The following is a 24,438-nucleotide window of genomic DNA, read 5'->3' as shown; positions in this document are numbered from 1 at the left end:
GCAATTGCTCTAGTATAATAGTATAGTTTTTGGGATTGAAGTAGGAGCAAAATCACTATTTTCCTTGCTACTTTGTTGATTAGTGATTAGCATGACAACTTGGCCCCACCTTGCCTTTTGCTCAAGCTCCGCCACTGCTCATGGTAAACCGTCTTACTGCCAAGAATGGCTGCGTTGGTTATTTGGCTTGCTCTAATTTCGATTGGTTAGTGCCATTTTTATTGACTGACATTTCTTCAAGGTTGACTTAATTCTGTATCTGGATATTGATTTGCACAGATGGACCTATGAACGCAACGAATCTTGGTTGCGCTCAGGCTGGACTGCTGGATGGGCCTCTAGAATGGTTCTCAATGGCTTCTGTTTTTGTAACTCTGAGACACAGATGCAAATCTAGTTGTTGTGATCCTCTCTTCATTTCATGGATTTTGTATAGTGTTTCTCTGTTTCATATTATCTTGGTCCCCAATTATGTAGTAAGGAGGTCCTCCTTTCTTGTTTCTTACCATTTGGTACCTTCATTTTTAAAGTCTAACTTCCTACCATCCTGTTTTAGATTCGCTTCACCATCTAAATCAAAATCTAACTTATGCTCCTGAATTGCTTAGTTGCTTAATGCCTTTTCTCCTTCCCATTTTTTATATGCATTCACCATCCTGAACCAGCTTTGTTTGACTATCTCCATTCTTTCTGAACATTGTCCTGAGAATATAGTATTGGACCATGTCAAAAACCGGTCATTGTATGTTCGAGATGCCATGAAAGATGATGTTCATGCTCGAAGCTCAGCCTTCCAAGGGTCCGCGAATCTTGGTCTGCTTGCATTGTTTCGATGTATCCTTTGAATCTTTTCATGGTGCAATTACTGGGGAGACAGTGGGAACATTGATTTGTGCTTGGAGCATCATGAGATTGTATAATTATGCTATATTGCTATGTCCTGGAGTTGCGGCTCTGGCAGAATTGTCATGTTCGTTACTACTGTATATTATAGCTATGCCATCTTCTCTCCAAGGGGGTAACAGAATTTTTAGCGTTTCACTCAATGACTCCTGACAGAATTTATGTTAGTGTTTACTTGATAATTCTTGGAACTTGTTCACTTTTATTATTTTCATATGATAGATTTACATGATCTGTTTGTGCATTTGTATTCCCAATTCGTATCATTTGGTTGTGAACTTGATCAACTGACCAGTTGTTTGTTAAGGGGGAATGTTAGAATTCGTTCTAAAAACACTCAGAATAATTAGGTGCACATTCCATTCTTAGTTCAGAATCGTCTTGCAAGAATCGCCGCATTTCATTCTTTCATCAGACTGCATTTCCAACAGCAGAAGCTATCTCGGCTGCCTGCATTTTACGCATGTAACACACCACGCACCAAACCAAATTTTATCTAAACCTGCAGCATAAACAAGTCTGAACTAACCTGATTTGCATCCTTTATATTTAAAACGTACCAATTAGTACAACTTGTACAATGTGCGATTCTGCTATAGGAGTGACAAAGAACATACTGGCATTTCTATTGATTTCAAAATAAACCATCCCTCCTTCACCTTCAGAAACTGCCTGTAATATGTACAATGAAATACAGCGTGTCCAGATTAGTTACAGTATTTTTGGTCTTCTACGGTGCTACTAGGATTACTTCCTTGCTGATGTATCCCTGTGCTTCTGTTGATTTACCGGTTGTAGCATGCAGCACAACAGGCAGAGAAGCAAATACTGGTGTCTGCCTTGTACCGGTGTCGCAGATAGATATGGCTCTGCGAATGTCTGAGGAACCATGAAAGCTCACTTCCACCTCTTTGCATTTTTAAGCGACTTCGATTTCTGCTTGCTTTGTTGGAAGGCCTGCACCTTCTGCTTCTTTCTGGCGATTTTCTCTGCCTGCATTGCAGTTCAGCAAAAGGAAATTTTAGATGGACAAACTAAAGAGAACCAAATTTATAGTCCACACCAGATTTGCATCACTGAGGGATAGTAGCAATTTTCACCTTCGACATTTTTGATTTGGCCTTCACTTTGGGAGCTTTCTCCTCAAGCTCTTCCTCACGTGCGAGTTCCCTCTCTCTGGCCTCAAGGTTCCTTTCAAGGTAATACTGCAAACATTGATGAAGAAAATTTCACATTTACTAGTTTTTGTGGTCTTCATATGTGCCAGGAGAAAAACTCACTGATAAAAGCTTTCTTGATGACTGTGATGTGTTCTATACCTTGATTGATGCCATTATTATTGCTAACGTTACTGATGTACTACTTTGCTCTGCGACTAACTCAATAACACAAAGTACTGATCTCTGCTAGATAGATGCATTGAGTACCTGGTTGTACTACAGTATTACTATAGCCTATAGGCAAAAGAGAGATCATTTAACTCCCAATGCAATCAGAAATTTGCAGGAATTATAAGATATAACTTTAAAGATCATAGGATACTTACATTATAATCTCCTTGATAGTCCTGGATAGTCTGATCGTTCACTTCAATTACTCTGTTAACAATTTGTTTTACGAAGTAACGGTCATGAGAAACTGTTATCACAGTACCTGTATATTCCGATATTGCCTCCTGTCATGCATGCAAAGAAATTATTAGGACTGCAGCTCAATATTATCTTCAACCCCAAAAATGAGGAATTATTGATTGTGAAAATTGATTTTTATAAAGAATGCCAATTGCATCCGACCTCAAGCATCTCTTTTGATGGGATATCAAGGTGGTTTGTTGGTTCATCCAAGATGAGTAAAGTAGATGGAGTCACCATGAACTTGCAAAAGGCAAGCCTTGCCTAAGGAATAACAGTAAAGAATGAGTAATTATATAAAGACTAATATTACTGTAAAGAAATCATTGGCAGCTAGAAATGGAAAGCATTCAGTCAGAGCTTATAAACTTAACTCATAAAGAGTAAGAACTACAGTGAAAATGTGCATTACCTTCTCTCCACCACTTAAAAACTGAACTTTTCTATCAAGCATGTCATCCCTGAAATTACAACGACCAAGGAGACCTTTGATCTCGTCAAGTTTCCAATCTTCTGCAGCTTCTGCTACTGTGTCTAGCACAGTTTTCTCCAAATCAAGAGCTTCTGCCTGGTAAGACATCAGATTCCATCAATCTAATTGGAAGATGACAATTTTTACTGCAGTTATTCTGGAGTATGACCAACAAACCAAGTGCCCTAATATCTGGACCTTATCTGAAACAACAATATGAGAAGATTTAGAGTAATTTGCTGTACCTGATTCTGCTCGAAATAGTTTGGCAATACATTGTGATCACCAAGAATCGCTTCGCCGCCTTGTGGCTTCTCCATTCCCAAAATAAGTTTCAGCAGTGTGCTCTTCCCACATCCATTGGGGCCAATAATAGCTATCTTTTCACCTCTCTCGACTATTAGATTAGCATTGTTGAACAATGTCTGGACACATGCCAAAGCAATAAGGATATGTGGAAACAGTTACGCTTTCTTGATTAAAAGAAATAAAATTTTGAAAGCCATTTTGGGCATTCACACAACAATGCTGACCTTATCCCCGAATCCGAATTGAAGATTCTTTATCGCTAACACAGTCCTACCACTTCTTCCACGCTCAGGGAATCTGATCTTTAACTGCTTCCTTTGGAAAGGTTTCTCAATCAACCCTTCTTTTTCAAGCTTTTCCAATTTCTACCATTCAAAATAAGATAAAAGTTAGTAATCACAGGAAAAGTAAGCAAAAAGAGATTAAAACAGAATAGAGGCTGAAAACATGATGGTCAATCAGGTTGATTGATGCAAGCTGCAATCGAAGTAGTTACCTTCTGCTCGCTTGAAGCACGCCCTGCATTAACTCCAGCTCCAAGTCTGTTTATCAGTTCCTTTGTCTGCTCAATCTCCTTCTGCTGCTTCTCCCACGCAGCATACTGAGTCTGCACCCATATCTCCTTGGCTAGAATGTACTCTGAGTAGTTACCCTTGTATGTCTTGGACACACCAAATTCAGTTTCCACTATCTTCGTACACAGTTGATCAAGAAAAGCCCTGTCGTGAGATATGATGACCATTGGCACATCCTGCGTCTTAAGATAGCTCTCCAGCCACTCAATGGTGTCCAAATCGACATGGTTTGTAGGTTCATCAAGCAGCAGCAAATCAGGGTCCTGCGCATAATCAAATTTTACAATGTTAATACACAAATTTGGGCAATTGCCGTACACAACAGGATGGCAATCCTATCGGAACTCATCGCCAATTTGCGTGAATGAAATTTCGTTTCCACACATCGCAATTCCTCACGTTGTAAGTTTGCAACCATAATACTTCCTGCATGATGTAAAGGTCAATTTTTTATACCTGAAGAAGTATCTTGCCGAGCGACATCCTCATCTGCCACCCGCCGCTGAAGGAGGCGACGAGGCGGTCCGCGTCCTCGGGCGCGAACCCGAGCTCCGGCATGAGCTTCTGCACCTTGACCTCCACCATGTCGACGTCCACGTCCTGGGAGCGCCTCTGCAGCAGGTCGAGCTCGTCAAGGAGCCGCCCCATGAGGTCCATGTCCTCGGTGGCGCCCTCGAGCGCGACCTGCACCTGCTCCAGCCGCCGCTTGACCTCCATCTCCTCCTCGAAGGCGCTGAAGAACTCCTCCCTGACGGTGCGGGAGGCAGAGACCTCGAACTCCTGGCTGAGGAATGCGATCCTCATGTTGTCCTTGGCCTTGATGACGTTGCCGACGTCAGGCTCCTCGAGCCCCGCGATGATGCGGAGCTGCGTCGTCTTGCCGGCGCCGTTGACGCCGACGAGGCCCACCTTCTCGCCGCGCTGCACCTCCCAGGACACGTCCTTGAGCACCGTGACGCCCTTGTAGGACTTGGAGATGGCCTCCAGCCGCACCCCCGTCGGGATGCTCGATGCACCGCTGCTCGACCGCTTCTTCTTGCCGGCTCCGGCGGCAGCGGAGGCGTCGGAGGAGAAGAGGGAGGAAAGGTCCTGGTTTTTCGCCTCGTCCTCCTCGGTGGTGGTGGCGGTGGAGGTGGAGGGGGAGGAGGAGGTGGTCAGGCGGCAGTGGAGCGGAGCAGGGCGGCGGCAGCGGCGGCGGGTGGGGAGGGAGCGGGAGGCGGAGGGCGGGGAGGAGAGGAGGCGGAGGGAGCGGAGGAGCTTGCAGGAGAGGAGGTCCATGGCGGCCATGGAGTTCTCAGAGCTGGAGCCGGGCCTCTCTCTTCTTTCTTGGTTGGGTTGGGTGGAGGGGGAGAGACCACACAACACAAACCCAACCAAGAGAGTGTATGGGTGAGGAAGGAGGAGGTGTAGAAGAAGGAGAGTGTTTGTCAAATTTTCTTGGTGATTTTTTGGGATATGTCACCTAGGAGGGGTTTAAATAACTTCGATTTATTTTCTCTCTCAAAATTGCTTTTTATCATTTAGCTTTATTTTTTGTTTTTATGCAGATTTTAGCTTTGTTATTTAATTTTGGTTTTTATTGTGGTCATTCTGGGGAAAGGGGGAAGGGGAGAAATCGTTTTTCTTTCTGAGTATTTTTTTTTATGTTGTTTCATGTGGTCCGAAAATTTTGAGAGGCAGGATGTAGATTTTTTTTTCTTAGTAGGTTTCGCATACGAGTTATGAATAATTGACATACAAGTGTTGCTCGCACAAATCTTTCATGTTGTATATTAATCGACAAATGATATTTTACTAAAACTATTTGCATATTTTTACATAGTGCTATTGTTCCGTTAATTACTATTGTATTAATATTCTATTTTCTCGTGTCATGGAGGCCGGAATGGCCATACTAGCTAGACATCATGGAACTTTGTATGGACTTCGAAATAAACTTTCTATTATCAAGAATTCAGGATATGTAAGAGCCCAATGATGTCATGGCTGCAAAGTGGTTGTGCTCATGGCTGTCAAAAGGTTGTGTATTATTATTATTTTCTTTCTCACCTACAACAAAGTCTAGAAATTGATGCTTTGAAGCCAAATTCGCGTTGTTTGGTTTGATGCTTTGATGCCAAATTCGCCATCAAAGCTTAGAAAAAATTGCCTTACCAAAATTTAGTTGCCGGTTTAGCAACTAATGGTTTGGCTAGACATTGGCAAATAAATGATATAAGGTTCAAAGTGGGGAGAAAATCAGCCAAAATTGGGTGAAAAACCAAATACTTGCCAAATATGCTTAATGCTGCCAAGTTTTTGTAAGGCATGTACCTGGCAAATATGCTTAACGCTTCTGAATTTTAATAAGACAAGCACCAGCAAATATTGAAATAAAATCAAACACCTCCTATACTTGTAGCATAATTTTCCTTGGGGGAATCTCTTAGCACGATTCACCTACGGTGTATGGTATATTTGGTAGAGCTCTCTCTCATCTAAATTATCTGGGGAAAGTAATTATCTGATGAAAGTAATTTTATAACTAAAAGTGATTATCTATTGATTTTTTAGGGTAAACTCTATAGATGAAGTGATTTTATGGGAAAATGAATTAGGAGAAGGTGAATTTTTTAGTTTTCAACGTCTAATTTATTTCAAAAAATCACTTATATAAAATTACTATAAAAACTGAAAACTATATAACAGAGCTTGTTTCATTTTAGAAACTCATCTAAAAGATCTGCTAAATAGACCCATAGTACTTACATGGTTCAAAAAGTCTCACCAGCATTTGTATGTGTAGTATGAGTGCCTTAGCACAAATTGGGCGAGAAGTTCTTTTTTTTTACATCAAATTGGGTGAGAGAATTCTGGTGGCCTAGGTTCGCCGACGGAGCCAGGCGGGACCGAGCGTGTGGCCCTCCATGGAATCGGCCGGAGCTCCGTCCGCGGCCACCGGCGACCATCCACTTGTCACATGCAAACGGGTCCGGCAGATAAGTTATCGGTGCCAGCCGGTTCCTTGCTTGCTGAGTCGCTGCTCATTTTCTTGCAGAATTTTGGTCGTCCGGTCTCAAATTGTCGTCGTTTTAGAATGCACGTAGTCAAAATTGGAAACTTTTTGGTACGGTTTCACGTGAAATCATCATTGTTCATTAGTACGTACGTCCAAACAAATTGATCTTGCAAATACTACTCGGAACGTCACGGATTATATATGCCGACGTACATCGAGACGCAGCAAAATGAATCCTCAGTGGGTTTCTCTACTCACATCTTTTTCTTGTAAATCTCGTTGGGAGTGAGAACAAGCATAGACCAGAAAACAAATTTACACAGTATTAAAACAAATTTACACATATAATTTTAATATTTTCAAATTAAATATTTTAAAAATTATTGTTAGTCACAGTTTTGAAAGTTTGATAAAATTTTATCTAAAATGTCATGTTTTTACTACTAGATGGAGCAGTAGTAATAACTGGGAATGCATATAAACCTGTACTGTCCTTGTCAGCACAGCTCGTTGGCAGAATATAGAAACCAAGAAAAATACTACTTAAGAAACAACTGTGATCGATTTGATGCGCAAACAAGCATTACACGCTGGGCATGTTCTCGTTATGATCCGAAATAAGCGTAAACAAATAGGAAATCACGCCTGTGCTCGATTAGCACAGGCCATATCCAACGCCGAGACAGCTCGCGCTGGCGCCAAGAACACACAAATCACGCGGTGCTGTGCCGGAGACGTGGCCATGGCCATTGCTTTCATCAGCTAGTTTCTTGCTAAACCGCCAGATATAAATTTGTTAGACTTGCTGTAATCTCCAGCCTGCTCTGCAACAAGCAGCTTTCTTCTCTCCTCTCCTCTCCTCTGACCTTGAGTTCATCATCGAGGGAGAGCCGAATGGAGGTGAGAGCCGGTGCAACTTGTGATACCTTCCATTTCTGCGCTCATCTCCAAGGATCGCAGGTGTAACATGTAGAGGATATGTGTGTGTAATTTCATGCAGGCCGGGGAGCAGCGGCAGCGGGCGTCGGTGCCGGCGTTCGGGGGGTGGGAAGGCGGCGCGCTGCCGGACTACTCGCTCGACTTCTCCAAGATCCGCGCCGCCAGGATGCAGCGCAGGAAGGCGCTCTCCTGGTCCAGCTTCGCCGGCGGCTGGGAAGACGAAGAGCAGCAGCGCTCCCCGGCGGCTGGCGGCGGCGGCAGCGAGGACCGCGAACGACGCCGGCACCGCCGCCAGCACAGCGATGCCACCGAGGCCCGCCTTCCGCTCCGGCCGGGCCGCGCAGCTCCCAAGGTCAGCTGACATATATCACCTTTTCGATCGCAGCTCTGAACTTATGGTATCACAAATGGACTAGAAATGTTGAGCTAGCTCTGCATTTCCTGTACTCTTTGCTGGAATTTGTTGATCAGAGTAGAACACAGCATTTTTTTTTATCGTTCAAAAGAGAGTAGAAATCAACACGTATTACTCTGAGCATTGAGCAATGATACAGTTGTACCGATAATCCCAAGACACTTTATGGGGAGATTTCTAGGGAAGATACATATGCACTCTATGCCACCTCTTGTTTTACTCAAAGAAGAACATGCTAATTTCTAATGATTATGTTTATTATCGGTACAAATTATAGGGGTTCTTTCTTCCTCCTCCTCTCCTCTGTCTCCTCTCCCTCTTCTTCGCTTAATTTGTAGATGCTTATCTTAAATTTTCTAGACAGCAAAATAAACTTTCCGGCCTCTGCATCGTGAGACTTATCTCGCAGTTTTTGACATTTTCTTTTGTTAGCTGGCTCCAGTGAATTGAACAGGGGCTTCTGCTGAGCATGCTTGAATGTGCTGTTGTCATGCTAATTAAACTGTCAGGATTAATTTATTGACCTGCAATTTTTTTCTTTTATTTAATTTGGCTTCAACAGCAGGGGAGGAGCAAGTTCAAGGGCTACTTCTTTGGCTGCATGGGTCGATGGTGACTCAAAAATGGCGAGGTGGTCAAGCACTAAGAGACACGTCCAATTAAGGGAACATTTGCAGCTATAGAAGATTGATTTACATGCTGTTCTACTGTAATATTGACAGCGATCTTTCGGTGGTGGTGTGCCTTGTGTATAAGTTCTTGTTTGATTCGTGAACAGATGATTAATTTACACACTAGTTACCAATTCACATGTATGCAACTGCACATATGCTAACGGTTAGGAAGGAGCCTGAATGAAATCTAAGCTCTGTACGCACGTTGAGAGTCTTTCTCTCGACGAGCGATGCCTCCCGCCGGCGACGGCGACGAGCACCGGAGCAAGCCAGCGACGGCGACTGGCTGCCTCCTCCACGTCCAGCTTTTCGATCCCATTACCTCCTCATCGTCCTATTTCTTTTCGTTGCATGCGCTTCATCATGGCAGGGATGGTAGCCAACTGCCGGAGGCGTCAGCTGGGTCGCCGGTTCCTGCCAGTGCGCGCTCGCCGTGGCCGTGGCGAGGCGAGAAGCTGAGGTACGAGGACAGCGCCATAGATCGCGCGCGCCTCGGCCTCCCTCGCCTCCGCTGAACGGCGCGCGCGAGATGGTCATTCGTCACGGTGGAATAAGACGAGCCGACCCGGCTCGACGGCGAAGGACAGAGCACTCCACTGCTGCTCTGTTTCTTGATGCCTCTGCATGCCGCGAGCGGGGCGCTAGCGACCTGACATTCTTCACACGGCCAACCGACCGGATTGGGCGTCTCGTGTGCGGCCTTCGTCTTCGTCTGGCTTCGGGAGCCGGAGAGCGGAGGCGCAGATGGAAGTTCGCGGGACCGTGAAGCAGGACCTCTGCCGAGGTCGCATCGCACATCGACGACACGGGGGCCACGTCATCGGTTCCTTGAAGAACATCTCACTCTCGTATACAACAACAATAACGTTTCTATGTATCCACACGTCTAAAGGTGAAATGTTGTTATCGGACCTATATTTGGGTTTCTATGTATCTCATATAAGTTCGTATATCAATAGCTGATACATACATCAATTAAAATATAATATTTAGAGTACAATATATAACTTATTATAAAAAGAGCCTATAGGCATAATGAAACAATCATATGCCTTGCTATTTTAGAAAATCCTTATATGACCCTATAGTAGTATCCTATCAGTCCAAGAAAACTTTAACCTTTGATCACATTAGTTGATTGATTCCAATTGTCGACTGTTTTTACTTTGGCAACATCTACTACTACTCCTTCCTCTATGATGTGTCAAGGAAGACAACTTACTTTATCCAAAATTCATAGGCTCTAAATTTAGCGTAAAGCTCATGTGCTCTTGATATTTTCAAAACTAAGATTTCAAACGTACATAAAATATAAACGTGATACAATCATATCTATGATTGTCTCTAGGCTATATCACCAATAGAAATAAATCGCAGTGATGTCTATTCATGTCAAATGATGCCAGGTCTTCGTAAAATTCGCTCTCCGAAATGTCTTCAGAATTTTCTCTCTAAGAACAATATTGATTTTTGTTGCCTTTCTAGAAACAACGCGAACTCGATCATACATTGCAGAGACCGACACATGCAGATCCTTGCGTTATACACGACGCACGCAGTGTTGATCAGTGTGCACTTGAAGATAGATCAATTCTGTGTAACTTGCCTCATGGATCTGTATTTCGTATGATCGATCTATATTGTGTTTGTAGCCTAACCTAGTTAGCACATGGATCAATCTCGTGTTATACAACGCGAATCCGGATTTAATCCAAGCCCATCCAACCAAATGATGCAAACAAACCTAGGAATTAACTCTCCAATTTGGGAAAGGATTGGGTGCTGGGAGGATATCAAGTTATCAACTCAATCAATCACAGCAAACCAGCCCTACAGGTCAGCCCAATAAATCACATCTTAATCAGTAGATAATGTCCTCTTCAAAAACATAGCAGCCAATAAATAACATAAAAAGCAGCAAATATAAGGCATATAAAAATATGGTTTACGATGTATTCAAAATAAGATTCTGCCTAAATTGTTCATTGCACTTGGGACAACAGAACAAGTAAACATTAACAGAGCGGAGAAAAGAATGGTGTGCAGTAATACCTTGCTATGTTTTCTACAGCCCATCAAGCAGCCAGAAAAACAAGTAAACATACAAAGCATGGATATATATAGAGGCAATGCAACAACACATCAAAACATAAGAATAACAGTCAGAATATATACACTTCGTTCGCACAAAAAGAGAGGAAAACAAAGCAGTCAGATCGATACACAAGAAAACTAAGGGCTGCCACTCCCTCATGGCGCTTCTCAACAAGGATACCAGGGCTCTGTGCTTGGCAGCCCTTGTTGTCATGGCTATGGCATTCTCATCCAGCCATGCACAAAGTAATAATCTCTACAACCACGCATATGCATAGTATTAGATTGTTTGTTTGTTCGTATTTGCGTATTTACATTTTACGCGTATTTATGTATATATATGTACCGACTCTGATGAATTGCGCTACATGGTGTCCAGGAGAGTGCAATCCACTCCCTCGATGTGGCAAGCAGCTATGCACATGGAACTGTCAAAGGCTAGGGTACGACAACCCTAAGGTGCACTGCATTCCTGCCAAGCCAGGCCAGCTTGACGACACTTGTTGTTGCCAAGTATAAAAAATGGGTGTGCACCCGTTTTCTGTCGAAATATAATGTATTCTGCCAACCGTGCCCTGGATTGAGAAACAATAATTTGTGATGCAGAGTTTTGGTCACATTCTTGGTTGCATCGATATATATTGCTTGCTTGGACGCGATAATAAAATGTTGAACAACGCGTACTGTTGTACTCCCTTTGTTCAGGTTCAGGATTCAGAATTGGTGAACAGGGAAAGTTCAGTACATTCAATTCTGCGGAGATGATGTGCTATGTAATACCAATTTATTTTGAGAAAAAAGAAGAAGAGAGAGTTGACTAAATATTGACTTTGTGATCCGTGGCTCGTATGGACGATCAGAGACCGTAGTCGCGTTCATCTCGTTGAGACGAACCCATTTTGCTATTCATATGTCCGTTCCGGGCACTGTGAGACCCGTAGCGAGCCCAATCAATTTAGACCGTTCGTTGTTTAAAAAAGAAAATAAAAAAAAAAGGAAGATAAGTATCGGATGGATCGCTCGATCCATCCAGACACTTCTTGCTCGCGTTTTTCTCTCTCTCTCTCCGTTGTGCGCTGTGTGTGCTGCTCGCCGTCCGCCGGGCTAGCCCAGCCTGCCGTCGCCGGCCTGCGCGCCGCCACCGCTGCTGCGTGCGCGCGCCGCTGCCGTGCGCCGTCGCTCCGGCCCCTGCTGTCGCCGTGCTCTGCGCCTGCGCATCGCGCTGCTGCCGCTCTCGGAGCCGTGCGCCGGGCCGCCGCTGCCGCTGCCGTGGCCACGCTCCGTCGTGCTGCCGTGCAGGCAAGCAAGCCGGCCACCATGCCTCTGTGCTAGCAGCTGAGAGAGAGAAGCAAGCAAGCAAGCGACGCGGGAGAAGGAAGCCAGGAAGAAAAGGAAGAAAGAGAAGGGAAAAGGGAGAGAAGAAAAAGAAAAAAAAGAAAAAAGAAAAAAAAAGAAAAAGAGGAAAAAAAAGAAGGAAAAGTTGGAAATTTCGGATTTTCGTCGGATTCGTCGTCAATCCTTCGAAGGTGATTTCTCGGTAATTTCTGGACGTTTGTGGTTGGATTAAATCAAATCAATCAATTCATGTCGTATTATTTCATGTGATCAATAGTCTGATTCGTTTCAATAATCGTTATTGATTCGAAGATACGACATCCGAGTTGAAATATTCATTTCGATCATCAGAGCAAAGTCTAATTAGTGAGATTTTAGTTCGGCTTTGAATTGGAAATAGTGTATCATTTCATGTGATACAGTTTCTGTTTAGTCTTCCGAAATATAGGCGTACCGATGGCATGGACGTTATTCTTTTTCGGTAATTGGTTTAGGTGCATTTAGCGTATTGACGTGCATCCTCTTTTACTTCGTCATTGTGGCGTCGTTGTGCTAATGGTGTGTTTGTTCAGGTGGTGCGACCTCACGTCACGACTAGTGCCCGGCTTCATCGTCGGTAAAGGCAAGTGATTGTAGTGAATGGCTACGCTTTAACCTCTTACTGGATTGCCTACATTCCTTAATTGCAATGCATTCATCTAATCTGAATAGCTGATGATGAGATGGTTACTATGTTGTTTACGTTTCCAGAAGTTTACTCGATGATTGATTTATGAAGTGCAGTAAGCACGATATGCCATTATGCAGTTGTTCATTATTGTTTTATGCAATGTTTAATTTCGAAGTCTCAAGCATATTCTGGGAGTTATGATAGTTATGCTTGAAGCACGTCATACATATACATCTCATGCATTGGAAGTTTGTCGCCGTCTTCTGGCCGCGACCGTACCGGTACAGTACCGTATGTTACCCGAGGAGGGGTACGGTGCACACCCTTACGTTACCCGAGGAGGGGTAAGGGTGAGGAGAGCATGTCATGTGCATGGTTATGTCTTCTTATGAAATTCAATGGGTTGTTCACATCAAATCTTATTTCCTTTAGTTAGCTTGTATATAGATATATATGCGGCTCTGAAGGCTTATACCAACCGAATGTTAAAATGATTAATGTTATCGTTGGACTTGCTTAGTCATAATTGTTTCTCCTAGTGTTGGCGGTCTGTTTCATTACTAGTTTCTATTTAGAATTGTTAGCACATTCATCTGTGGCTAAATAGCTTTTGTAAAGTACCTTTCACTTGCTGAGATTTTCGAATCTCACCCGTGCTTTCTTTCCAAGTTCCTTTTGAGGTGTCAATCGCTTGCGGGATGGGTAGCTGCACGTCGCCTGCACGTTTACCTTCTCTCTTGGGCTAAACTTGATGCCCTGTTAGATATTGTCTTTTGCCCTGTAATGTTTATAATGAGTTTGATGGTGGTTCAGTTGTTTGGTCGAGGCTTGTACCTCGTTGCTACCTCGTTGCTAGGATCTTTGTTTTGCTAGTGTGATATTCTATATCTGTTCTGTCTGGTTTGTTGTTGCCTGTTATACCTCCACTTTCAGGGGAGGTACTGCCGAAATTTTTCCTTAGCTTTCGGCAGATTTGTAGGTTGGTCTAAGTGACCTTCCGGGCTTGTTTTGGTCCCCGGGATGTTACATGCTACCAGTTATATATGAATGCAGTACGAGAAATATCATATCTGTTGCACATCTTGTTTTTAACTAGACAAAGTGAGCTAATCTGGTTATCTTAGCCCCGAACGAACGTTTAGTACGTCCTTGTACAACGCGACAAGTTCTGAATTTTTCACACACTGGATCTGAATATTCAGCAAGTTCTCAATCTGAATATTCGGCAAGCAAAGACATCAAGTCTTGCTGTCAGCACCACACCTTGAAGCAGCCTTACCACCATTCAGCACAAATAATATTCATTTATTAATTGATGAGAAATTCAGAACGGACAATCTAATTACACGAAGTGACTGACAGTACCTTCAAAAAATTTCCGAGAAAAGTCGCGGAGATGTGGAGCAGAATGGCGAGGCGTCGTGCAAGAAAGTTGTTCGATTCAGACATAACCGAGGCCAGAGCGATTCAGCCAAGGGCTAAAAAGAGAAAAAGACTATTCAGCTGCTGCTGTATGGATGCACTCCAAGTGATTCCATTGCCACCACTGTAACTGCTCACTGCCACAGCATAACGAAAAACCAGAACACTGCAACAAAACTGGAACATGGATATACATGGACGATGAATCACAAGCTGAAGGGTATTTTAAAATAGGTAGCATGATGAGAGGAGAGTTGCAGAAACGAGGAAAGGAGGGGAAGACGAAGGATCTGATTGTGAAGAGTAAGAAAATACAAGGGTAAAAAAACAAGGCTCCAAGGGCTCATTTGCGAGGAGAAAAGATGAAGGAGGGTGTAAATGAAGTGCTGAAGGGCCTGGTTGTAACGAACGAGAAGGGCGAGGGTGCAGAAACAAGCCACTAGGGGCATGGATGTAAGAAAACGAGGGACCAGCGCTGAAAATCTAAAAAAAGGCTCCAAGGGCTTATCTGCGAGGAGAAAAGATGAGGGAGGGTGTACATGAAGTACTGAAGGGCCTGGTTGTAAGGAACGAGAAGGGCGAGGGTGCAGAAACAAGCCGCTAGGGGCATGGATGTAAGAAAACGAGGGACCAGTGCACAAATTCTCAAAAAAATTTGGACCATTTCTCGATTTGTGCGTGTCATCCTTGCGCAGGGGCCATGCTAATCTTCTCTGTATCGTTCCAATTTTATCGGATGTCTCCGAAGATACAACACTCCGCTCTACGCCACGGATTATAACTTGGTTTGTTTATGTCTAGCCAAGCGATGTGGGACTAAACCTTGGCTGTCCACCGCGTCCCGCAGTCCAGTCGCCGAGCGCGCTCGTTCTTCTGTGGGCCGGTCTCCCGCTTCGGGCCCAATTAAACCAGCGAAAGGAAGCGGGCTTTGCTTTTCTCTCCTCCAAATAGGTCCATCGATCTAAGACGTTTGATTATTTCTCTTAAGCTGAGTCCTCTAAAAAAAGATTCATTAATTTTTTGCAATTAATTATTATCTTAATCTGATGATCAAGGGACCTGTAAGTATACGCGATGATAATTAATCTAGGCCCAAGGGCAAGATCAGAATGTTACTCTAAAGAAAATTGCAGTTCAGTAACAAATCTCACTTAATGAACACATGGTCTAATGTAGAGCTACAATAATAAATCTTAGAAAGAAAAAAAAGAGCGTATATAAAGATAAGACTTATGGCCTAGACGAGCTACTCGAGCTTGGCTTGACATGGACGAGAATGGAGGCTTAGGCTCGGTAAATAAGTCAGTTGAGCCCAACCAATTGTATTAGGCTCAATCTCATTTTAGCCGCGCTCCAACTTTCTGTTGCTATAAGTGATGTTGACAACTTCTTCAGGGTATTTATCAGTTTAATCGTTTACTCCTTTACTTATCATAATGATCAACACAATTTTTTTTTGGTTTTTTCAGTGAACGTTCTTTACTTTACTTCTTTACTTTTGTCGGTTGACATGCAGTAGACTGTATTATTGCCTTTTTCAGGTTGCCAAGGGTTTTGCTGCACAAGTTGCTGCTGTTGTGGGAGGGAGAACCGCCCCTATGAATGAGGAGCAGCAAAAAGAAGCAGAGAAAACAGTTGTTGGTGAATTTAAGTAGCGTCAAGCATGTCCGGGGAATTCTCTCCATGGGAAGGTAGGTATAGTACCTCCTCTGTGAATTATGAAATATTTGCAGACATATGATCTTCTTGTAAAATACTCCCTCTTTGTTCAAGAATGTAAAACATGTTTTGTTTAAAAAAATTAAAGTTCATCAGTTTTGACTAATAATTTATCAAATTATATGCATATTTAGTATACAAAATTTATTTTAATATATGTGTATTTCAAAGTATTTTTAATATGACTTTGATTTTATATATAGCAATTGACAACCTATTATTAAAAGAAATTAACCGTCAAAGTTTATTTTTAATAATTTTTTTCAAACAAAATACGCTTTGCATTCTTAAACGTAGAGAGCATCGCTTTTCTCTCTTCTGGTTCTGGCCTAGAAAAAGACTATAGCATGTAGTAATATCTTCCTATCAGCACTTCAAAAGTTCATCAACGATTATCAGCTTGTTTGTTTAGCAGGAAAAAGATGAAGGCAGCCTCGTCATGTGGCTTTTCTTTAGTTTCTTTCCCTATTTGCATATTTGTACAAATCACTATATATATACTTGTACACAAAGTCTCTAGCAAGCAGGGGCCAAGGTACATGAAGAGAAGGGTGCCGATGCATCCATACAAAAATCGAAAATCAATACTAACTTTCAAAATTTTACTTCTATCGCACTCACTATGGCTTAAACTTCTACACCCATAACAGATCGTACAGACTAATATCATTGTAAAGCTGTGCATGGATAAAATCCTACACTCCCTCCATTTCACTCCAGCTTTGCAACTGCTGGCAAGTATCAGGATCCGAGAAATACAGCTCGACACACTTGAACGCCCTCAAAATACACGCACTGATTAATCCACGCACGTACATCGATAGTATATTGTACATAGTCACGATCCGATAAGTTCATTTAGCTCTAGTACGTACCACCAACATTACGTATATGCATGCACGATACACGATACGTATGCATGTACACACAACGGCGGCCAAGGAAAGAAACTACTCCTAATTGAAGGAACCAGGTGATGGCATGGCACCATTTGACCTCACATCAGAAAGGCGCGGAAAAGCCGCATCGGCGCCGTCGATGACGCCGCGATCGGACGGCTCCGGCAGCAGGTCGGAGAGCCTCTCGGCGAGGCCGTCCACCTCCCGATGGAGCCTCCTGATGTAGCTGCACGTCTCCTGCAGCAGCTGAGCGCTCGGCACCTTGCCATTGCCGGTGGCGGCCGCCGCCTCGGGAGGGAGGAGAGCTCGCAGCCTCGACGCGAGCTCGACCACTGATCGCTCGTCGGCGGCGGTGGCCGGGAGTGAGGACGACGACGCGCGGCGACCTCCGATCCGGCGCCGGCTCGACATGGTCGTGTATAGTGTAGCTCCTAGCTTCTTTACAGTGTAAATATAGCTCACTTTTTGCAGATGTAGAGTACTTGAGACTTGAAAGTCTTGGCTTTAGCTTCGAACTTTATACTAGCATGCATCGCAGTGTACTACCCTTTCTATTCGGAAATAATAGATCAATTTCTTTTAGCCTCGATTTTCGAAATTAAATTTTTCTTGTAAAATATATTATTTATAGTTATGAAATATATATATAGTGTGAAATTATTTTGAGTTACGAATCTAATTGTATATTTTTTATACACTAGACATACTTATAATTTAATGAAATGTTAGTTAAAATATATAAAATTTGACTTTTCTTAAAAACATGTCTATTATTTCTGAACGAAGGGATAAGATAAAAAAAATGTGGGCATAACTATACCATGTTCTAATTTTCTTAGAAAAAAACTATACCATTTGTCTGTGCATGCATCCTCCCTTTCGTTACAAGTCTCCATTGGGACGAAGAAAATTATTGGCAGAATTGATTGTCTGGTTGATGGGACAGTCCCAAAAACCGTGGGCATAACTATACGATGTTCTATTTTTTTTTACATAGTACCTCCTCTATGAATTATGAAATATTTGCAGACATATGATCTGCCTTGTAAAATACTCTCTGTTCAATAATATAAGATATGTTTTGTTTAAAAAAAATCAATCTTCGTCAGTTTTGACTAACAATTAGTTAAATTATATATATGTTTAGTATATAAAATTTATTTTAATAGATGTGTATTTCAATGTACTTTCAATATGATGTTGATTTTATATATAGCAATTGACAACATATTATAAGAGAAATTAACGATTAAAGTTTACTTTTGATGATTTTTTTAAAACAAAATACACCTCACATTCTTGAATGTAGGGAATATCGCTTTTCTCTTCTGGTTCTGGCCTAGAAAAAGACTATAGCATGTAGTAATATCTTCCTGTCAGCACTTCAAAAGTTCATCAACGATAATCAGCTTGTTTGTTTAGCAGGAAAAAGATAAAGGCAGCCTCTTCATGTGGTTTTTCTTTAGATTCTTTCCCTATTTGCGTATTTGTACAAATCACTATATATACTTGTACACAAAGTCTCTGGCAAGTATCAGGATCTGAGAAATACAGCAACTACTATAGAACAGATAAAAAGTAACGGCGCATCGGTGCCGATTGAATAGGAACCGGCAATGCAAATATATGCTTGTCTGGTTGATGGGACAGTCCCAAAAACTGTGGGCATAACTATACGATGTTCTATTTTTTTTAAAAAAAAAAAGAAGAAGAGAGAAAACTATACCATGTTTCTAGTATATCAATTGGCTAGTATTTTCAGATACTATTTTAGACACCAAGCAATGCATCATATGAATACCTATCGTAAATTCAGCATAATATGAGTACCTATCGTTCCCTCCTCCCACCCGGGTTTCAGTCCTAGACCGACTTGGGTGCCCACATACTTTCAGAGAGTGACGAAGCTAATATTTCTAGGAGAAAAAAAAAAGTGGCATTCTCATATATATGCCAAACCAGTCGTATCCTAGTACTGCAAATTTTGATCACCGAAACAGCTCCAACAAAACAATTTTCCTTGGTTTCATGTACGAGAGGTGGTAAAAATAAAATAAAATCAGATGATATATATTCCGTTGTCGTTGGTGCCTGATACGGGCCGACATGCGGCAAGTTGGGCTTGGTTTTTAGCTCTGTCAGTCCAGCTCATGCACTCGCATAGTCACATGGATGATGAGCAGGAGATGCAGAGATGAGATGACAAGTTAAAAGCAATGACTAAACTCAAGTAGCAGTACTATCTAAGCTTTGGAAAGAATAATGTAATTATATTTATTTTCATAATTCATTTCAGTAGTAATTAGATTCCATGGATCATGCAAGGAGAATCCTGCGGAAGTTCAGACTTCAGTGCATCACTATTCACAGCAGCTAGAACAAAATATTGTCCTTTTCATTGCATATTTTCGTGGTTCTAGAGCCAAGTGTACATAATAGTTCAGGAAAAACATGATTTTTTTTTAAAAAGTTACACAAGTGTGGGTGCCAGTAACATACATTGTTTGACAAAACCAAGCTACAAAAATCAAATTGAGGCACTATCGCAACCGGTACAGAATTCCATAGTGTGCTAAATAAGATCCACAGAATATCTACTCGCATTTCTATCAAACTGCTTCCACATTACAGCTATAGCATCAACTCATGTAACACTTTGCTAGTATAAATGCACACAACATACACATTCCAGGGGCGCCCATAGTTGTGCCTCAGCCATCAGCCCCAGGAGATGGAACCAGCCCTGCATAACGAAAAGATAGAATTTACATGGCAAGCAATTAGTGTGCAAAATTGATGTTGGTCAAACTTAAGTTAATCAGGTATTATTTCTGTTTTAATTTGGAAGGACAATTTCTGTATCACATTTGAGGTATTGGCCTATTACGCTTCGGAAGTTCATTTTTTTTAAAAAAATTAGCGCACATCAATTTAAGGTAATCACATAGTAGTACAAATAAATAACATTAGTTACCACGTGTACCAAAGGACTCTTCCAAAGGGCGGGCTGGCAGAGTAATTGAAAGAATAAAAATCACCGGTTATCACCCTTACGGCATTACTTCTTAATAAATTAGTCATTTGAAGAACTTAGTACATATTTGGATGTAGTCAAGCAAAAGACAGCAGTCACCCTATTTACTTAAATCAGGGTGAACAAGCTACCATGAAAGGAGTTGTCAATCACTAAAGAGATAGTTCATGGGTTTTGGTCCAATTTAATCGCTGCTGGAATGGTAAACAGCAACTGCACTCTGTTCGCATGTCCCAGATTATCATGTGAACCAATTGACCAGGAGAAAGCATACTACTAATCTATCAATGAACATACTATTTTGCCAAGCTTAGTAGTGACTAGTGAGACTGAACATTATGGAATCTAGTACTACATAAGTGCAAGGACCAAATTGCTAGTTCATTCGGTCTAAAAAAAATTATCGGTTCCAAAAAAAAAAAAAAAATTCCGGTTCACTTCTATCACAGCATTAAAACAAATGCCTTAACAATGTGGATTGTGAAACTTTCCACTGAATATTTTGCACAAACAAGAACACTAAGAGGAAACTAAAACGAATGGGGATTTTCATATTTCGAAGTATCATGGGAAGATTGCACATCGTTTGATAAATAGCTCATCCAAACTGAAAGCAATACACCAAGGTCAGTCTGTTAATCCTTTTAAGCGTTTTAATATCATGTGTGCAGCATATTCATTCAACTTTGTTTAGCGCATATAGCAAGTTCCTGCCTTGTAAATGTTATTCTGATATTAAAATCAATAAGCAAATAATTCACCTAACGTAACTCCAGCATCAGGCGAAGCATTTTCTTCTCTGAAAAAAAAGAAGATGCAAATTACATCAGTTGACCACTTGAAATGTTTCTCTGAATTCAGGTTTGCATAGGAAAAATTGTCTTCATTATTTGTAAGTAAGATTCTCACCCATCGCTCAACTTCTGATGCTGATTCAGAAAGTCTCCTCCTAAGAATAGATTTTTCTGCTTCGCAACTCTCTACATCAATATCTGCATAGTTAAGAACATAGACACATGAGAACTGCTGGCACTTCAAATCCTAGGCACATATATATTTAGTAAAACACCACAAAGCATAATGGGTCTGCATATATAATATTATGTTTGGTAACTTTGCATAATAAGATTTTCAAAATATCATGAAGGAAAGGGAGGAACAAACAAGAAACTTTCAGTTCTTACCATAATAGTACGTTGACAGGATGTTGATACGCTCGATTGGCTGATAATAACAAAACAGAACGTTTGAGCTTCAGTTATCAGGCACACTTTAACAGAAGTTCAACCATATAGTAATGTAACAATATTGTGGATGAATTCAAATATTTCTTAGGTTATGCATCAGTCAGTGAGCCTGATGAACAATCTGTACCAAGGCAAAGCAGAAAGCTCTATCCAACAATGCATTTCAATGCCATCGCATACAAATACATCATTTTACCACAGACTTTTTCCATATATTTGCAGATAATCTAAATAATCAAATTAGAAGGCATAGAGGGAAAATCATTAAATGAGTTAATGAAAGATACGAATATTACAAGGGTCATGTGCATAAAAGAAAACTGTCTCTCTCACGTACCATAACAAATATGCCTTCTCTACGGGTGGGAAGCCTCTCTAGTTTTCTCAATGTATCATCACCTTTAGTGACCCTGCCGAATATAGCATACTGCAATTCATTATGAAACAATCTCAAATCAGTTAAGCATTCGATATTAATCATGAATCTTTGAAGTAGACTAGCAGTGTTAAATACCTGGCTGTCAAGGTGTGGCGCGTCACCAAGAAGGATAGAAAAGGAAGAGGAAGCGCTGTCTGGATCAGAGTACCTTGCAGAAGGGAAAAAGAACAATAATAAGATAACTATCAGTGCACACGTAAAAGTAATTATTTCCTGATACTTGCTAGAGACTTTGTGTACAAGTATAGACTGCACTACTCTTGATTTGTACAAATATGCAAATAAGGAAAGAAACTAAAGAAAAACCACATGAAGAGGCTGACTTCATCTTTTTCCTACTAAACAAGCTGATAATCGTTGATGAACTTTTGAAGTGCTGACAGAAAGATATTACATGCTATAGTCTTTTTTTTAGGCCACAACCAGAAGAGAGAAAAGCGATATGTTAGAAGACATAGAGGAGGTACTACACCTACCTTCCCATGGAGAGAATTCCCCGGACATGCTTGACACTACTAAATTCACCAACAACTGTTTTCTCTGCTTCTTTTTGCTGCTCCTCATTCATAGGGGCGGTTCTACCTCCCACAACAGCAGCAACTTGTGCAACAAAACCCTTGTCAACCTGAAAAAGGCAATAATACAGTCTACTGTTAACTCACAAAGTAGTTCACTGAAAAAAACAAAAAAATTGTGTTGATGAAAAGTAAAGAAGTAAGCAATTAAACTGATAAATACCCTGAAGAAGTGATTTGTGTTGTAGCATCCAAGCCGCACAAGTTTGAAAATGTGGTCAACAGTCTTGGGTGCAACATGAGGAAAGAAGCCAAACTCGATATCACCATGATTTGTCTGCAGGTGCAATTGCAACAGACATATGAGGATCAGAACGGGAACAAACACTACCAAGTGGCATAACCAATTTAGTAATGAAGGACCTGATTTGTTATTTCATCATCTGGGATTTAGATTCTCAAATGGAACGATGTATCCAAAGTTTCCAAAAATCAAGAATTTTAAGTTCTGAGTCATCTAATTTGCCCAGATTTTCCTCCTTACAATGACTGAATCAGTCGCACAATGTTAATAAGCATTATTAAGTAGTAAGATTCATGTCGAAGCTATCATTTTATCATGTAATTTCCACTGGTGTACTTGGAGGTTTGATGTATGGACTAAGGGGGATCATAAAAGCAACAGAAAATAAATAAACTAGGTTTGCAGCTTAAATAAACTATGTGGGGAACGGAAATCACAGTCCAATAGGAGTGACAAAATCAGATGTTTGAAGAGAAATATGCAAGATGAGATCAATCCACTTGGAAGCGCCTTAACACACCATTCTATGATAGATTGATAGTTTCTTGCAAAATAACAAGTTGAACACTACCCATCAATTTATCCTTCAACAAGTATAGGAACAGCAAGTTGAGCACTGCCAATTCACAGTTCCACGCATCACCAAACCACCCTAACCCCTCTCGTTGCAACTATTAACAACACAACTCCAGTCCCCGACCACATTGTCCGTGTGAAACCTGTTCTTGAACAACTCTCGCAAGCACGAGAACAACACTCCCGTAATTCTCGCCAAGATCCCCTCACAACTCCCAATCTCTCAAACAAATTTAGCGAATTTAATATCACTGGGTTCGATTCCTCCCCCAAAGTCAACTAAAAATCGCTCCTTTCGCGCGAATTCTAGATCAGACATCTCGGGCGAATCTCGCAGTGGTAATAACAAGAACAGGGGACAGGGGAGGAGGAGATCGTGGGTGACCTGGAAGACGATGCGGGCGGAGCCGAGGTTTGGGTCCGAGGAGTAGAACGTGGAGGCGCCGTCGGTGGAGACGGCCGCGGCGACGAGGAGAGCCGCAGCGGCGGCGACGGCGTGGCGTAGCATCGCCGCCATCCCCCCCCCCCCCCCCCCTCTATTTTCTTGTTGTTTTCGTCTTTTGTCTCCTGGCTAGTAGTAGCAGTTGTCCTACTCCGACAATAGCAGTGGTACAGTGGATTCGGTGCTACAGTATTTTACGGGGTTACTGTTCACGTACTGTAAGTGGGCTCGGAGGATTGTTTCTGTACTAGTGCTGTAGCAACACTGTAGCTGTACTGTTATCAAAAAGAAAAAAAAGAGTAGAAAGTAGAAAATAGGGTAGCTGTTGGAGATGAAAAAATAAGGGATATTGTAATAGTGATAGAGGATACTGTAAAAGTATTTTTATGATAAAAATTGAAGTAGTTGCTGAAGATGACCTAAGTAATCTAACTTTCTCTATTAAGATTTTTGCAAACACGAAAATATTGATTCAAGGATGACATTGGCTGAAAATAAAGTTTACGTCTATTTCGAAGGTAAAAGTTTTTTTTAAAAAAAAATCACATTGATTCTTGTTTAGTACCAAATGGCATGTGAACCCAAACAGTAGGGGATTTGAATGTCCTGCTTATTACGTTGGAAAATGTCATATAAATGGGTACATGTGATAGAACACTAGAAAATAAAAATTTAATCGATGTCCTATACATTAAATATAAGATAGATTCACCCCTATACACAAACAAACCAACCTATAAGCAGGGAGATTGTAGCGCTGTTGGTTCTTCCGAGATATCGGATGAAATTGGAACATACACAAGATTAGATCATCTTCAACCATATT

General features: G+C 41.5%; 4 protein-coding genes and 1 non-coding gene across 6 annotated transcripts; 1 reads left to right on the top strand and 4 right to left on the bottom strand.

Annotated features, from left to right (window-relative positions):
* Window positions 1–1,423: 1,423 nt before the first annotated feature.
* Window positions 1,424–5,323, bottom strand: LOC133886603 (ABC transporter F family member 5-like). The gene is made up of 9 exons (XM_062326316.1): window positions 4,347–5,323; window positions 3,812–4,153; window positions 3,540–3,680; window positions 3,252–3,431; window positions 2,947–3,102; window positions 2,697–2,798; window positions 2,450–2,578; window positions 2,004–2,108; window positions 1,424–1,896 (listed from the first exon to the last, which is right to left on the bottom strand). Exons 1-9 carry the CDS (start codon window positions 5,175–5,177, stop codon window positions 1,801–1,803), a joined length of 2,082 nt encoding a protein of 693 aa, XP_062182300.1. The 5' UTR covers window positions 5,178–5,323; the 3' UTR covers window positions 1,424–1,800.
* A 2,351-nt stretch (window positions 5,324–7,674) lies between these two features.
* Window positions 7,675–9,160, top strand: LOC133887234 (uncharacterized). Of its 2 annotated transcripts, none has more exons than XM_062327184.1 (3): window positions 7,675–7,788; window positions 7,889–8,179; window positions 8,808–9,160. In XM_062327184.1, exons 1-3 carry the CDS (start codon window positions 7,783–7,785, stop codon window positions 8,856–8,858), a joined length of 348 nt encoding a protein of 115 aa, XP_062183168.1. In that variant the 5' UTR covers window positions 7,675–7,782; the 3' UTR covers window positions 8,859–9,160. The 2 variants fall into 2 exon arrangements, with proteins under 2 accessions (XP_062183168.1, XP_062183167.1); XM_062327183.1 differs by having other exon boundaries at window positions 8,805–9,160.
* Window positions 9,161–15,086: 5,926 nt separating this feature from the next.
* On the bottom strand, window positions 15,087–15,189 carry LOC133887590 (U6 spliceosomal RNA). The gene has a single exon (XR_009903624.1). It is a non-coding gene; the product is annotated as a U6 spliceosomal RNA (small nuclear RNA).
* A 1,923-nt stretch (window positions 15,190–17,112) lies between these two features.
* On the bottom strand, window positions 17,113–17,466 carry LOC133886475 (transcription factor ILI7-like). The gene has a single exon (XM_062326167.1). It carries the CDS (start codon window positions 17,464–17,466, stop codon window positions 17,113–17,115), a length of 354 nt encoding a protein of 117 aa, XP_062182151.1.
* Window positions 17,467–19,494: 2,028 nt separating this feature from the next.
* On the bottom strand, window positions 19,495–23,725 carry LOC133887546 (peptidyl-prolyl cis-trans isomerase CYP23-like). Its single transcript, XM_062327533.1, has 9 exons — window positions 23,556–23,725; window positions 22,514–22,627; window positions 22,252–22,400; window positions 21,851–21,923; window positions 21,674–21,763; window positions 21,274–21,313; window positions 20,999–21,081; window positions 20,851–20,888; window positions 19,495–19,798 (listed from the first exon to the last, which is right to left on the bottom strand). The coding sequence occupies exons 1-8, from the start codon at window positions 23,685–23,687 to the stop codon at window positions 20,868–20,870; spliced, it is 702 nt and encodes a 233-aa protein (XP_062183517.1). The 5' UTR covers window positions 23,688–23,725; the 3' UTR covers window positions 19,495–19,798; window positions 20,851–20,867.
* Between the last annotated feature and the right edge of the window lie 713 nt (window positions 23,726–24,438).

This window comes from Phragmites australis, chromosome 12 (genome assembly GCF_958298935.1).
Source record: "Phragmites australis chromosome 12, lpPhrAust1.1, whole genome shotgun sequence".
Classification (NCBI taxonomy): Eukaryota; Viridiplantae; Streptophyta; class Magnoliopsida; order Poales; family Poaceae; genus Phragmites; species Phragmites australis.
The sequence above is the reverse complement of the archived record's forward strand: the minus strand, read 5'-3'. Positions and strand labels throughout refer to the sequence as shown.

Excerpts from the sequence above, each read along its gene's own strand:
- LOC133886603 (XM_062326316.1), bottom strand. The coding sequence starts at position 5,177 with ATGGCCGCCATGGACCTCCTCTCCTGCAAGCTCCTCCGCTCCCTCCGC. Across the intron at positions 3,432-3,539 it reads AATTCGGATTCGGGGATAAG|ACATTGTTCAACAATGCTAA; the intron begins GTCAGCATTGTT and ends GCATGTGTCCAG. Across the intron at positions 3,103-3,251 it reads ACTATTTCGAGCAGAATCAG|GCAGAAGCTCTTGATTTGGA; the intron begins GTACAGCAAATT and ends ATGTCTTACCAG.
- LOC133887234 (XM_062327183.1), top strand. Across the intron at positions 8,180-8,804 it reads CGGGCCGCGCAGCTCCCAAG|CAGGGGAGGAGCAAGTTCAA; the intron begins GTCAGCTGACAT and ends TGGCTTCAACAG.
- LOC133886475 (XM_062326167.1), bottom strand. The coding sequence starts at position 17,466 with ATGTCGAGCCGGCGCCGGATCGGAGGTCGCCGCGCGTCGTCGTCCTCA.
- LOC133887546 (XM_062327533.1), bottom strand. The coding sequence starts at position 23,687 with ATGGCGGCGATGCTACGCCACGCCGTCGCCGCCGCTGCGGCTCTCCTC. Across the intron at positions 21,314-21,673 it reads GAGAAGGCATATTTGTTATG|CCAATCGAGCGTATCAACAT; the intron begins GTACGTGAGAGA and ends TGTTATTATCAG. Across the intron at positions 21,082-21,273 it reads CCTGTCAACGTACTATTATG|ATATTGATGTAGAGAGTTGC; the intron begins GTAAGAACTGAA and ends TTAACTATGCAG.